Source organism: Thermobia domestica, chromosome 2 (genome assembly GCF_964235325.1).
Source record: "Thermobia domestica chromosome 2, izTheDome1.hap1.1, whole genome shotgun sequence".
Lineage (NCBI taxonomy): Eukaryota > Metazoa > Arthropoda > Insecta > Zygentoma > Lepismatidae > Thermobia > Thermobia domestica.
Window position 1 is genome coordinate 193,165,089 of NC_137455.1, and position 16,160 is coordinate 193,181,248.

Below are 16,160 nucleotides of genomic sequence, written 5' to 3' on the forward strand. Positions count from 1 at the left end.
AAAACTTAATTGACAGGATAAGGAGGTGGAGTTACAGGTGAATATAAGAAAAATGAAAATGATGATCAGAAATTTCGCAGGGAAGTCAGTGATGAAAGTTGAAAATAGAAAACTAGCAGTGAATACTTAACGTACGTCTGAGATTGAATATTCCTGTGGGTTTTAAAATTTAATTAACAGAGATGTTAAGCTAGGCTGGGTTGCATTTCTTAAGAAACAACTTCATGTTAAGATAAATAAAATGTTGAATACATTGTATGTTTTGACATGTATCAGAGATGAGCACACTAGGAAACACAGACATTCACTGTTTTCAGACTACACAGCGAAACATGAAGATACATACTATGAATCACCCACAAAGTACATGGATCAGAAAAATGAAAGCGACAAGTATATTGAAGGAAATAAATATACTGAAATGGAACTTTTCCTGACATTGCAAGAAAATGCCTTACAGACAAAAACAATTCTTTACTGAGTATCAAGAGACCAGAAGTGACCTAGGAAACGTTCTTATAGAATGTTATGTGGCGAAATCAAATAGCACTGCAGAGTAACATGAAAGAGAATCGGAAGATAGATTATTATGGAGAAGAGTTAAAGACACTTTTATTCAGCAGTGAATTCACGTCTGTTCATAATGTATAATCATTAATACGAATTATTTTGTATGATTTGTGTATTTGTTTTTTTCTTTTATGTTCAGCCTTCTACCACTTCTGTTAAAGTCAGTATAGTTGTAAAATGTAAAGTTTTAAGACTCATGTTTCTTAAGTATGTATATATGAAATATTTAAATCTATTTTTACACAAGAAAACAATATATATAAAAGAAAAGTGTAGAAACGTCTGTTAATACGGCTTTTATTTAAAGTGCTTAGATATTTGTTATCGGTTATATGAAGTGAATTCTTTACTTTCTTTGCATACGAATAGCTTTCAGGTGCCGAAATCTGCAGTTATTGTTACTACGTTCTTAGTATGCTACAAAACCTTGAATTAATATTGAAAGTATGAAAAAGATTGTCAACATGAGACAAGTTTTGTAGTCGATTTTACGGACCAGAGAGACATACCTCCGGATATAGACATAATAGCTGCTGTCAACATATCAAAATTTGTATCTTGGCACTAGAAAAACCAGCAGTTTACCATTAGAATTCCCCTAGATGGCCTTGTATTACTTGTGGAAATCTGCGAACAACCCATGTGTTACAGTAGTTTTTGGAGCTTTCTCGTGGCTATGTGGATAGCGTACGTGCCTTTGGCATGGGAGGCCCGAGTTCGATCCCAGCGTGACTCATGTGGTTCAGATTTTACGTTAAGCTGTTGGCCTACATCTCCGGGTGGCCTCAGCTGCTAAACAGGATTCTAAACTGAAATCTAATCCAATCCAATACAGTCGTTTTGAACATACATCGTGGTCAAAATCAAGCATGGTCTTAGTGGTCCTAATCAACAACCAAAAAGTTGTTTATCCGCAGAAGGTCTTAGTACAAGCTTATCAGATCACAAAATTTTTACCCCTTAAAAGTTCACCTGTAAGGCCGCGCCTCCATTGGACCCGAATGCGAATTTCGCAACATGTGTAAATAAATTGGACTACCTCGACTAGTTCCTACCTGCGAATTGTGAAAACCGACGAAAAGATGCGAATGCGAACGATCCCAAGCTGCTGGGATTGTTTGTCCGAATTTGTGCAAATGGAGAGTCGTCTGCAGAGGAATTGAGCGCTACGTGAGAGAAGAAAGTTTGTTTTGCGTGACAGCAGACAACGTTGCAAGGTGCGGAGATTTAAAAAAAAAAAAAAAAAAAAAAAAAAAACGACTCTCAAAAATTTGAATATTTTTAAAGTGCAGATGAGATTTTGTGAAGTATGTAATAGAATGTTTCAGGTGACATTCTAAAATACTCGCAAAACTTTTCTTCTTATTGCCATAGCTGAGGCAACAAGTTAAATTCTCCCTCCTCATTTCCTGATAAAAATATGTCATTTATCCACATTCGTCTTCTTCGTGCTCTGAAGACTTTTCGAATTTTCAAGCGAAAAATTTCACATTGAATCTTTCAAAGAGATATTGCAACTTGATTCTCATTTGCATAACTTTAGATTTAGTAGAGGCACATGAATTCGCAGTTTGCATTCGCAATCGCATTCGGAAGCAATGGAGGCGCGGCCTAGTAAATGATATGTGTATAGTTGAAAATATTTGAATGTCTGCTTGAACGTTTTTATCATAATTTATGAGACTTAATCTAAATTGAGGTTAACAATTTCATCTCACCCCTACAATAGTGTTTATGTGAAAGAGTTTTGAACTTTTCATACCTTATAAAAAATATAAAGTAGAATAGGAATACTAAGTATATACTGGATTCAGTTGGCTAAGGAGAGAAGTCAATACGAGAGCTTTTTTAGTTGCGGCAGTGAACCTCCGAGTTCCATAAGTCAGAAAAAATGAAATGAAATCTTTGAGTTTTACGTCCCACGGTTATGCCGGTTAGACTAAAGGAGACGGTGATGATGAGAGATGAGTGAAATGGTGGAATGAAGAAAGTGGGAGGAAACGGGAGAACCCCGAGAAAACCCACGAGCACGGTGTTTGTCCACCACAAAGTTCACTTGGCGAGGGCTGGGATCGAACCCGGGACCCTAAGCACCAGAGGTGAACGCTCTACCACTGAGCCACCGCGCCCCCCATAAGTCATAGAGATAGTCAGTTATAAAAGTAGTTAGTTATACAAATTATAACCAAATTAGATTTTAACTGCAAGATGCAACAATATTGAAGAATTAATTTCATCTGAATTTAGTTACATGGGCAATTGTTAGTAACTACACAATGATAAGCTATGTTAACATATTTTAGACATGGTCTGCTGTTGTGACACAGCCCATACGTGCACTCAGATAATGTTTGATCTTTGACTTTATGTGGCTAAAAGGTTACTAGAAACACGAGAGAATAATTTTTGAAGAAAAGAAAAAACAAATAGTGACATAATTAAGTACATTTCTATGCTGTGCCAGTGTTTCCTTCCTTTTAACACCCTTTGCTCAACAGGATTTTGGGCCTATTTCATTCCGATTTGAATGTGCTTTTAACTTCTTTACATATCATATGTAAATATGTTTAAATGTGACTCAGATCCTTTTCTGTAGCCCGATATTCAAATACCCGTTAGCACATTTTTCATTGTTGTTAAAATAGAGGCGTAATTCAGATGTACATTTCATAAACAGTGTCACAAATTCAGTGAGTTAATTCAGTGGTTATTGCTCTATATTGGACAAACAGTTCGAACTTTAGTTCAAACAATTTTTTCTCTAATTTTTTATGTTCTTTCATAAGAGGAAAAAAAGGAACATATTTCGTGTAGTTACAAATAGTATTATAGGAGTACACGCTGCTTATGTTCTTATGCCTCAAACGGTAAGGCAGAAAGAACAGTATTTCTACGAAGATTTTCTTGGGAAAAGTATATATACAAGGGTGAATGATAAGTTTTGCAATATTGGCATACTTGCATTGTTTGTAGCGTGTATGTTATTTCGCCGAATTAGTTTAGCCTGTCGAAGGTATTCGCTATCTCAGGTATAGGTAATGGTAGTTTATGTCCTGAAAGATTGTGCAGTACTGTGTTTTTGTGTGATTTGACAATGTTCAAAGTTTGGAAAATTTTGCTGTACTGGGCTTTAACGCCGCGGAAGTAACCCGAAACATTTATTGTTCGGAAGGTGAAGTGACGAAAGGTGATCACTGCACAGTTACCAGATGGTTCTCAAGAGATTTTGCTCGCGTTCAAAAACTTCGCCGATCAGCTAATGTCAAGTAGATCGAAAATTGTGGATTTTAAGGTCATATGCCAGCCAGAGAGACAAATTAAACGATTGCATTCGGATGTTATGCTCGATATCTCACTTTTCAGTGTGATTCTTCATCTTCATGACTTTGGCAAAAGGATCGTAAGCTGCTACATTGTATCTCACGAATTGACCTCAGTCCAAACCAGAGGAGAGTGGATGTGTGCGAGAAACTGTGGAAAGCACTCGCGATTTGCGTTTCCTGAAGATAATAATAACGTGCAAGGAAAAGTGAACATATGTTCTGGAATCCAACGTATATAGGCAGTGGTTATATAAGGGCTAGGTGCCAAAATGTGTTGCCCAATACTTGCGTGTGTTTGAAACAGGCGCACAGGTGTTTGAAACAGCTTGCGATGCTCTGCGTCTGGTGAAATTTTGAATGGATAATTCACTATGAATTAAGCTCTTCTGTAACAAGGCAATGCAAAGATACATTCTTCTCGAATGTGCCGAAATATACTCCAGGAAGCTAAGAGAAGTGAAGTAATACCACATCCAACATATAATCCGGATCTCGCACACTCTGATTCTTTGTTTGTCTGCTTGCTTGCCGAGCGTCAGCTACCAAGAGGAAATGAATGCTACAGTGCAAGAATTTGCTGGAAGTGGCTTCAGGCTGTGCAACACGATGGCCTGTAGTTGAAAAGCTAGGCAGCTTTTGTCATAACTTAATACATAAAGCAAAGAAGTAACGGAAATATTGCACATCTTTCCACTCATTCTTGCTGTTGTTTTCTTATTGTTAACTTGCTGTTTTTTTTTTTTTTTTTTTTTTTGTATTGATAAAGTAATATTTGTGGTAGAATATATGATTCCGTTTCTTTACAGATAAATCACACCAAGTTCCAGGTAGCTTACAATCAGTGTTGAATAGTGGTTTTCTGTCTAATGCTCAAGAGAACGATGCATCCGTTTCAGATGTTAGTAATCAAATGCAAAATGTTTCTATAAATGGACATTCAGAAGCTTTGCCGGAATCTCATAGTCCAGCATACAACAATGGTACAAATAATTCACGAGCAAAAGCCATGGAAGAAAGAATAGGTAAGTATTTCCTATTTTTGAAATATGTATGTGTGTGAGTGGGTTTACAGTAGATATGTGTATAGTGATATGTGTGAAGATAGCAACACGAATAAAGACAAGTGTGAGTGTACTACAGATTCGTTGCATTTGGCTAGATAGAAAAGATAACAACTTCACAACATCTCTAACCTTGATAAATAAGTATGGCATGAGGTTTTCACGTGCTGGAATCAGAGGTTTTACACGTTGTGGCTATGACATCGCATCAAGCAGTCATTGGATGTGTTCCTGTGGAATCACCTGCCACACTGTTTGTATACGAGTTCACAAGACATCGACAGTCTCTCCTAAAAGATCATGAAGAGAAAGTACCGAATAACCATATTCTACACACACATTCGATGAACGACATTTCAGACAACTATCCAGGGCAAGGTAATAATAATACTCTTCTTTTCTCGAGAGCTCCTCCGTGGCTAAGTGGTTAGCGTATGCGCCTTTGGCGTGGGAGACCCGAGTTCGATTCCCGGCGGGAGCTCATGTGGTTCGGATTCCACGTTAATCAGTAGGTCCACGTCTCATATAGCCTCGCTGCCGAACGGAACGTTAAACTCAACTCAGCTCTTCTTTTCTCGAAAGTGGTGTCACATTCTAAGATGTATATCTAGCCGCACATTATCCTTTTGGAAAATATGGCATCCCAAGTTGTTTGTCGAAAGGGTGTGATCTCGTCCTGTACGACTTCACTGGTGTAATAGTCACTAGTGAGGTTGTCCTCACTACATAGCAGCTGCGATCGTGTGCTGTGTCCAATGATGCTCCGTTTGACCACTATAACGCTGAACAGTACATGCTGGCGTATTGTGTTCACCACGATAGCGCTTAGTGCTTATGTAACCATCACTGTAGGACAAGTTAGATAGATTTGTTCCAACTGGAAATTAGACCACACATGTTTATGAATTATGGCTAGGTAATCATCTGCATTTATTGTATCCCGAATAAGAACTTGACAAAGAGTTTATGCTTAATTACATTGGGACTTGAATTTGAAATATGAGTACTTGGATTTGCCATCAACTGAAGCACAATGTTCGCGAACACTGCACCATTATCTTTGCGCCTGCGTAACAGACTGCCATACTTTGTAACAGCATGCGATCTAGTTACGATCATGTAGTGTCAGGTATTAGGTTTTCTAGTCTGCCCTTATCACTTTGAATGTAAACACAAATTAGCAATACATGTTTATCACCTTAGTGATTACACAGTTTTTTATTTCTTGTAAATGCCATGTTTTTTTTTATAAAGTTAGTAACGTTTTTTAATAGACAGAGTTACTTGCACCCTGTACAAGCATATATTATACCTTTCTTATCAAATCGTTCTATTTTAACACGTTAAGTGCCGCGTGAGACCACGTTGGTCTCATAAAATATTTCCTTACGGCCACGTGGTGCCAGGTTGGTCTCACACTTCTTGTTGGCTTATGTCCTGTGGTGACTCACTGATCTCACCTTTTACATTAAAAGCTATTGCAGTGCATAGTAGTCGACCTGGTAATACGAGAAACAGCCTTACCTGTGGAATTATGAGTCCAACGTCTGGGCACAATCTGCTAAAATTTGTGTGGTGACATGTTGGTCTCACGTGGTCACTAAACCTACTCCGAACTACGGTCTCTCTGGGGTAACCACAAGAAAGAATCAATATTACATAGTACCGATACTACAGAATACCTCAAATAAATAAGTTATTACTTAGAAAGACACACAGAAGAAAACACATTTTGGCTATAGGAGATGTTCTTGTTGCAATATAGGTGGCACTTAATTATCTACTGAAATATGAATTATGAATTCAGGTTTATGAAGAGATTGACGAAGTTTTCCCTTAAAATTGATACAAATGAAAGATCCGAAAACAAATAGACCAATCCCATATAAAAGGAGTAGAAATATTAATTACTTAAAAGCGTATATTGAATAAACATAAATCCCGTGATTAACATGAGTGAACATATAGATTAAAAAAAAAAAAAAAAAAAAAAAAAAAAGTTAAAAATCGTAATACAGAAAGCGAGGTAAATGACACAATGCAGAAGAAAGAATCTCTGGAAAATAATAAAATCCGAACCTTGTACTAAAAATAATCATGTTTCACCGTGAGGTAGACAATATCCTAACGAATATACGTTAAAGTTGAGATCAGTTTGAGGATATAGAGGAAACATCACCTAGCCATGGAAACACTTGTTTTGTAAACTAATTACATTTTGCCGATGGCCAATTTGGCCAATTATATTTTGTTTGAAATCCGAAGTTTTATATAATCAAATTTCTGGTACACGAGATACAGGCATTATGCAAATAGCCTCTTTGTATAAAGAACATTTGGTACTACTGTAGGAAAGCTCAATAATATCCACCGAAATTGTAAAGTTCTGCGAAAAAGTAAAATAATTATGTACCAGTGATTGTTAGACTCAGACTAACGTAATTGTCTGGGTCTCATAGTACATAGATTTCAAAAATTAACTTTCAATACTTAGTACTTTTAATTTTCACTTGAATGCACTCAAACTTCACTAAATCTAATATTTGGATATATTATTATTATTACATAACTTAAAATTTCTGTTCAGACAAAGAACAATGTACATCAGTTTCTGCCTAAAATAGGAAGAATAATAGATATAAACGGTATCTGAGAAAATGATGGATTGGAGTAAAGAATTCTGTAGAAATGGATGCCCATAGTAACGAACTGAACTGACACAAAACACGAACAATTTTTCGTATCTTATGATATCAATCTACTGTAGTTTTCTGTCGTCTAAGAAATTTGTAAAGCATCTTTACCACGTAAGCCTCTCACACTTTAGGGTATGTACGTAGTGCATAGCTAAGAAATTGATTAAATGTATCGGTATTACTACGCAACACACATAAGGATAAAGAATTTTGTGGCTCTTTCCTCTATCTAACAAATTTGACTCATCTAGGAGTGAGGCTTGTTAAACTGAACCAGCAACAAATATAAAATTCGTGATTCTGTCACTGTTCTAGGTCCTTACTTGATTATTCCTTTCCTCGTCTCCACCTACAACCATACAGTCTGGCGCAAAAGAAAAAGCTTCAGTTGTAGAATAAAAGGTTTAATTTCTCAATAAAAAACTTTAAGATCAGATTGCGGTTAAAAATAATCTTTATTCAGAAAGATTATAGAAAAAAAAATTTGATTCGAAGAATTTCCAGTTAAAAGAAAAAAACCTAGGGCTCTTTCACTTCGGAGCCGTATTCCGTAAGGTCTCTTAGTCATCACTTACAAGGCAGGGTACCCAGGTGTAACACACCGATTATGATAAGATTACAAAGACATAAAGAATATTGGAAAAAAAAAGCGACACGTATTTTTTGATATCGGCCAACAAGCGCATTGAAAGGGTCAAATCGGGGCATAAAAATGGGATCAAAATGAGATTATGTGGAATATAGCGAGAACGAGAAGAGATATCGGAAAAGGTTAAATGTACGAAATACTACCCATAGTCAACGCAATTCAATGAGATAGAACGCACCCATGAGAAGAAAGCAGAACATCCGGAAATGGACCAATCACGTCTACAACATTGTCACAATGTGTTACGGAAATGAGCGATAAGGGTGATAAGGAGCAGGAAGAAAGAAGAAACGAAAACAGAAAATACGTGTGTTTGCTTTGGGTGCATACATCACCCATATGCGAAAAAACGCAGATTTATCTCAATGCACGAAGATGGGATAACACGCAGAAAGGATGCAAACGCCGTTCGTATAGGCAGCCAGCGAGATAGTACTGTGCAGCGAGATGCATTTTCTTTTCATACGTGTATGTAAGTAAAGGAACTTTGTAAGGCATGTTTATTCCTCTACCACTTTTTGTAATGTAATAAATAATAATAATAATAATAATAATACCGTTTATTGCTTAGTTTCCTTGCTGTTCATACAGTCTCGAGCTAAACTGTAAATTACAATAGTATTAACTCAAAATAATTTAGGTATATAAATTTTTGCAATCACTTTTGTCTTTTGCGACACTTCTGCACTTACAGAACAAGCAGCACTCCATTTCTGACTTCCGACACAAACAGGCACACGTTGCACATTTTAGGCAATTGCATGTTTGAGTGTGGGCATAATAGCTCCATTGCTGAGTTCAAATCCAACCCTTAGAGGATCTAAATGTACCCAGTGTTCATCCAAACAGTGTATTTGCATATGGGTATAGAATAAAGCTCTTTTCAAGTGCTCAAGAGCGCTGTTGCTTGTAGGAGGGAGATCCTGAAACGACACATTTTTTCCATGTGTATACAGCCATAGTCTGAGTTCATCAAGTGTCTTGCAAGTCGTACCTTTCTTTAACACCTGAACAAGATATTCTGAGCACACTGTAAAACTTGGTGAAGTGGTTCACATGTAATTCCAAATTCTTTCAAATATGCCGTAGGGTTACAATGTAAAGCTGCTTTCTTTGTACCAAATTTACTGGTGTAGTGTGCACCAGATAAAGCGTGAACAGCAGGTTGAACTTAAGAACATTCATGACTCAATAAAGCTGAACATAATGAATGGAAACCATACTCGTGGAACTTCCAATACCGACACGAATCCATAATTCGTTTACGCCCATGTTTTTAAGTTTTCTGGACAATGTAAAAGTGCTTACCTGTCAGTTCAGATGATACGTCTTCTAAGTAATTTTCAGACCTTTATGCAGAGCGTAGGAAATCATCGGAGCAGTTTCTATTCTGGGATAATTTCTTACGAATGGTTAAACTGCTTAGAAACCTGATACGTATTGACAGAGAAGGACTATGGAACCTCCATTTGTATACTGTTCAACAACTTCAGCCTTTATTTGCCGTGTTTGATTGTATTAATTACCAACGTTGGAGTTCTCTCTACTTGGAGGATATGCGGAGGTTAGAACTAACACATTCCGAAGTATTCAACGTATTCTTGGAAGGGAAACATGTTAAAAGATTCGATCACACGTTCACAGCAGTGGGAACTGATATGGCGTTGGAGCAGACAATCAACAGATCTCAGAAGAGTACATCAGGAATTATAGGGCGTACAAACTGAAACAATTTGTTGCTCAGTGGGAGCTCATATTCCATGAATTATTGGCAATAACAAATTTCTATCGAGAAATAACTCAATCAATTTCAACATCATCACATTTTCAAGTTCATCATGAACTTTCAATGTCAGAAACTCGGCACACAGATAACATCATTGCTACTATGATGCAATTCATACTTTCAAAGGTGAACCTTCTCGAAGAAGTGAATATTCTTCATAACCTGGTTACACAGACAAATGTTGAATTAGTAAGTTAAGAGACCTCATCCCGGCGAAATTAAAATACCGCTTATTTTACAGTAATTATGTGATATCTTCAAATAGATAAAAGTTAATTGAAATGTGGAACAAGAGCGCCCTAGACAATATTATTTCACATGAGATACCGTTATCACGATTCACTTATCTGCTTTCGATTTCGAGCCATTTTGAAAATCGGCATTTATTTTCGCGTTTCTAAACGGCTGAAAACGGAAAGCCACTAGGTGATTTGTGATAACGGTACCTCCCGCAAAATAATATTGTCTAGGGCGCTCTTGTTCCACATTTCAATTATCTTTTATCTATTTGAAGATATCACATGATTACTGTAAAATTAGCGGTATTTTAATTTCGCCGGGATGAGGCCTCTTAAAGAGAGAATACTTAACATATGGAAAAAAGGGCAAGAACTCGATGAAATATACAGAACACAAAGATTTGTTGAAAAGTCAAAAAGTATCTGGGATACAATTCATCATGTGAAGTTCCCTAACTATGGTACGCTGCCGAGGCCGAAGAAAAAGAAAATTAAAGGGACCACTACACAGACGTTAGCTACGAAGATAGTCCACATAGCTGAAGTTCATGGCTACGATCTGAAGTGCTTGTTCAGTTACGACTTGACTGATGTGTCCAAACTAGTAGATGAACATGGACTCCTTGTTAAGGCTGAAAAAAGCATTCTGTTAGAGAGCTGAAAAGAAAAGTTTCAGGTTATCACTACCGATTTTCATATGGAAGAGGACACATGTTTCATTTTCGATGTTATGAATTGTCTGAGGAAAGTAGTCTCTAAGGATCATAAAACATTTTCTGATGTTGCTACCACTTACCTTTCATATGCGTCTGCTCTTTGCTCGTAATGCCTCCCGAGTCGGCCACATATTTGACAATTACCACGCGTTTTCTCCAAAACATTCTGAACGATTAAGCCGACAAACTGGTTGTATCATAGAACTAACCAAAACATCGGGTGATACGCAACTCCCTATTCAAACAAAAGCATTCTGGCTCTCCTCTAGAAACAAGTTGATGATCCAAAATTTCATAACTGAAAGCGTTCAAAAAATAATGATTCTTCACCCAACCTCTCAAACCCATACGTTTAGCGCCTTCACCGGGTTAGAAGACGACTTGCTTGTCAACTGTAACACCATTCGTAATGGCGTGCCCTTCCTTCTCTCAGAACTGAATCATTTTTCTATAGAAGAAGCTGATTTTAGAATGATGATTCATGCACAGTATACAGCACAAAATAGAAGTCGAAAAACAGTATTTGTCACTTCTGACACTGACCTAATGGTACTATGTATATATCATTTTGAAAAACTTAAAAGCGTGGGCGTAAACGAATTATGGATTCGTGCCGGTATTGGAAGTTCCACGAGAATTGTTCCTATTCATTATATAGCAGCTTTCTTGGGTCACGAATATTCTTAAGTTCTACCTGCTGTTCACGCTTTATCTGGTGCACACTACACCAGTAAAGTTGGTACAAAGAAAGCAGCTTTACATTGTAACCCTACGGCGTATTTGAAAGAATTTGGAATTACATGTGAACCACTTCACCAAGTTTTACAGTGTGCTGAGGAATATGTTGTTCAGGTGTTAAAGAAAGGTACGACTTGCAAGATGAACTCAGACTATGGCTGTATACACATGGAAAAAATGTGTCGTTTCAGGATCTCCCTCCTACAAGCAACAGCGCTCTTGAGCCCTTGAAAAGAGCTTTATTCTATACCCATATGCAAATACACTGTTTGGATGAACACTGAGTACATTTAGACCTTCTAAAGTTTGGATTTGAACTCAGCAATGGAGCCATTATGCCCACAAAACGCTTCAATGGTTTCTCGCTGAATTTAATTCAACCATGTAATTACCTAAAATGTGTCGGAAGTCAGAAATGGAGTGCTGCTTATTCTGTAAGTGCAGAAGTGTCGCAAAAGACAAAATTGATTGTAAAAATCTATATACCTAAATTATTTTGAGTTAATACTATTGTAAGTTATACTTTAGCTCGAGACTAAATTAACAGCAAGGAAACTAAGAAATAAACGGTATTATTATTATTATTATTATTATTATTATTATTATTAAGAGGAATAAACATACTTTATAAAGTTCCTTTACTTACAAACACGTATGAAAAGAAAATGCATAAGGAATTTTCAAGGCATTCGAATGCTGTACCAATTACAGCCATTGACAGGTCAGAAGACTTTGCTCTATACACAGTGGAATATTTTTGTTATTTTTAAAGATAGAACAATGATTCTGATACCGTTCGAAAGCTCTTAATGTAAACTCTTTTGTATACTTCATAAATATTCAATATCTTGGTAGCATGGTATTTTATTTAATGCTGAAGACAAAAGATACATTAACGAAACAGTATTTTTTGCCATTTAGGGCGCCATTATTAAACATGGCGGCCACACATGATTAATTTTACAGGGTGTCTATCGGTCCCGAAGTCACGAATGTCACGAAAAAGTCACGAAATCAGAAAACGGTCATGAAAGTCACGAAAAAGTCACGAAATTTAGCTTTTGGGTCACGATTTTTTTTTTTTTTTTTTTTTTAACTGTGCAAATGTAAGTACAGATTGGAAAATTTTGTTCTATAAAACGTCAAAATTCACCACCAAAAATGTCTATGGTCGGTTTTAGACGCCACCAGATCGCAAGCAAAATACGTTTCTATCGCATGGATGAAAATTCGGCCTAATTTGCACCCAAATTTACTCTTGAAAATGTTAGGAAATTTTATGATTTGGTAAAGAAAAGGCCACGAAAAGTCACGAAATTTCATTTTGGAATTTCAGTAGACACCCTGTTTTAGTTGAAAATAATGTTATGTCCATTTTCCTTCATCAGGCGTAAAACGGCGTTTCAATGTTTATTTATTAACAAGTTACAAAGTGTTAAAATTATTTTCAGGTGATTTTCCATGGCCGCCATCTTGAAGCCGCCATTGCAAAAAAGTGGGGGGGGATGAGGGGCAAACACCCAACATTTTTTTTTTACTTCTTTATGGACGCAAGAATGTATTTCAGTAACAATTTCCTCCATACAGGGACTTGCATACAGAAGTATTGTCAGCCCCAGGACTATTACAGGAATTTACGCCTCAAGGTCGTTCGCAAGAGCAGTGTGCACGCCCTGAAACCATGTCATGTGGCTGAGCGAAAAAAGGAACTGCAAGAAGCTGTATAAACGTGAAGCGGGTGATTTTTGGAAGTTTGTTGTTGCCCTTGATGAAGTGTGGATTTATCTCACAGACTGTGGTTTAGTTCGTGCCATTACATACAGACCTATTGACGCCAAAGGCCGAAGCACGTTCTTCAGAAGGGTTCATGATTGTGGTCGGTTTCTCTTACAGGGGCAAACTGCGTCTCCAAAAGATGGGTCGAAACGTCAAAATCAATGCTCCATACTACCAGACTCATATCCTGATTGAAATGTACCAGCATGAAATCTCAGCATTATGAATCAGGCTGAACTGCACCAAGACAAGGCATCCAGCCACACGGCGAAAACATCATGGAATTCTATTGCGTATGGAATAGGAAACTAGAATTTCGTCCATTTTCTTCTCTCTGACATGCTTGTCAAGAATTTAGATGCCAGCCCAATGAACTATTCTGGTTTCGGACTCCTGAAGCGGTGCCTGTTCCATCGTCTATTCCGCAACGTCTCTGGTGTATGAAAGCGAGTAAAGAGGAATGGGATGCAATACCCATGGCCCAGCTTCAACGTAGTCCCCTGCAATGGAAACTCCGATGCCGGGCAATATTCAGTAGAGGTATCCTGCAGATTGAACACAGTAGCGATGAAAACACGGCATTTCTTAGATAAGTGGCACAGTCAAATTCGGCTCAATATAAGTAAATCAACCTCTGTAATAATGAAAGAATTATTGTTACCTGGCGATACTTTTATATCCGATTAATTGTTTGATTGGTATCAACAATTACCTTCCTAGAAAGTATTGTAATTAGGGATGGGCAAAACTGGTTTTTAGAAAACCGAAATCCGAAAAACCGACATTTCGGTTTTCTCAACCGGTTCAGTTTTTCACCGAAACCGGTTTCGGTTTTCTCCAAAAACCGTTTCGGTTTTTCACCGAAACCGGTTTCGGTGAAAACTTTTGGAAAACATTTAAAACTTTCTGTGGAAACGGGATCGGTTTCGGGAGAACAACGAAACACTATTCTGGTCAGAAATAGAACAAATTTTGGAAAAAACCGGAACCAGTTTTGAAGAAAACCGGACCGAACCGATTATGGAGAAAATCGAAACCGCTTTTTTGGAAATTTTTAAAAACTGGTTTCGGTTTTCCCAAAAATCGAAAAACCGGTTTTTGTGTCCATCAGTAATTGTAATGTTAATTCAGAGTGCGTTGCTAAAATTTTTCATTATTTTATTGTATTGAATTGATACAAACTTACAAACTTAATCTGACTTTTTTTTCCCTTTTTCTTTCTCAGATCAACTATTGCAAGGGTATGAAATGTTTGGTGTTGAAAATGAGAACACTTCTAGTTTTGAGACTTTCTTTGAAAAATTACATGAAATGAAACAACGAGCACAGGAGCTCCCGAGTGAGGAACGCAAAGCATATGCTGAACAGGCTGTAATGGCATTTTGGCGGGCCATTGGAGGGGATGAAGATGAAATAGCTCTATCTAGTGACAATGAAGAAACTTGAAATGGCAAATAAAATGTCATCACAAGATATGTATTTATCTTTTTTTAAAATAATATATATACATATTTCAAGATTTCTTATTGTGTAACATTCCAATGGAATTCTTGAAAGTAACCGATATGTAAGTGATGTATATGAAACTCTGTCGTAAGGGTTTTTTTTTTCTAACAGTATCTTTTTGTACATAGTAAATAACGAAGAACATTGTATGGGAGAAACAATTTGAGAAGATGCTCACATACGTTACTAAATAAAAGTAATACACCTATTTTGTGTTTAAATATATTGGTGCTTTTAGTTTAAAAAGAAAAGTTTTATTAGTATCAAATATATGTGTGTGGTATTACATTATTGTAAAGACTTTCAAATTTGAAGAATCATTTATTAATTTATATATACAGATAACCTTTTTCGTATCACTTTTAAAATTGTTTTAAAATTTAGTGTTCAGTTGTAAACAAAATTAAGGAACTTAATTGAAAATAAGATTACTTTTTTAAATAAAAATCTGTGACAACCATTTAAAATGTATAAAAATGTAAATAGAAAGCCATTTTATATATAGTAATAAACATACTTCTATGTTGTCTTAAATTCAACTATGGTTACGAAATTGTTGTTAATAAGAAGATATGTAAATTTGTATAGATATTGTATCAGGGACTAGCTTATTAAACATACTAATAATCTGAGGATTAATTTGAGTTTTGATTTATCTTTATAATAAAACATTATTCATCTTAAAAATATTAATCGGTTTTTGAAACAAGCTTCAGTCTTTTTGTGAACTTTTCAGTAGTTATGTTTTTTGAAATTGAGAACTCCAGAAGGAAACTTGAATACACAATGCTTGTGTTCAGTAACAAAACGAGATGAGACGACATGCAATTGAGGCAATCTAAATCAATATAGAGCTCTTACTTTAGGAGTCATGTCCACTTTTCGTCACTATTCTCGTTTCGTTAACTTCTTTTTCTTTCTTCTTCTTTTATTAACATTTATCAAAATCTCCATTAGTCTTGAAGGTATATCATTCTGTATAATGATCAAGTATGCAGTTTATGTAGTTAAGCATAAGAGAAGGTTTTTGCTTCATCTTAAATGTTTGACTGGTGCATTTGAAATTTCCGTAAGTGACCAACATAGGCTGTTTCTGGCAA

The 16,160-nt window shown here is 36.4% G+C and overlaps 1 protein-coding gene across 1 annotated transcript in view; it reads left to right on the forward strand.

The window, feature by feature from the left end:
* Positions 1–15,693, forward strand: part of LOC145678338 (alpha- and gamma-adaptin-binding protein p34-like) — a 54,628-nt gene extending 38,935 nt beyond the window's left edge. The window contains exons 5-6 of the mRNA XM_081748369.1: positions 4,700–4,915; positions 14,780–15,693. Coding sequence (XP_081604495.1) covers positions 4,700–4,915; positions 14,780–15,000 — 437 coding nt within the window. The 3' untranslated portion in view covers positions 15,001–15,693. The remainder of the gene's footprint in view (positions 1–4,699; positions 4,916–14,779) is intronic.
* The last annotated feature ends 467 nt before the right edge of the window (positions 15,694–16,160 follow it).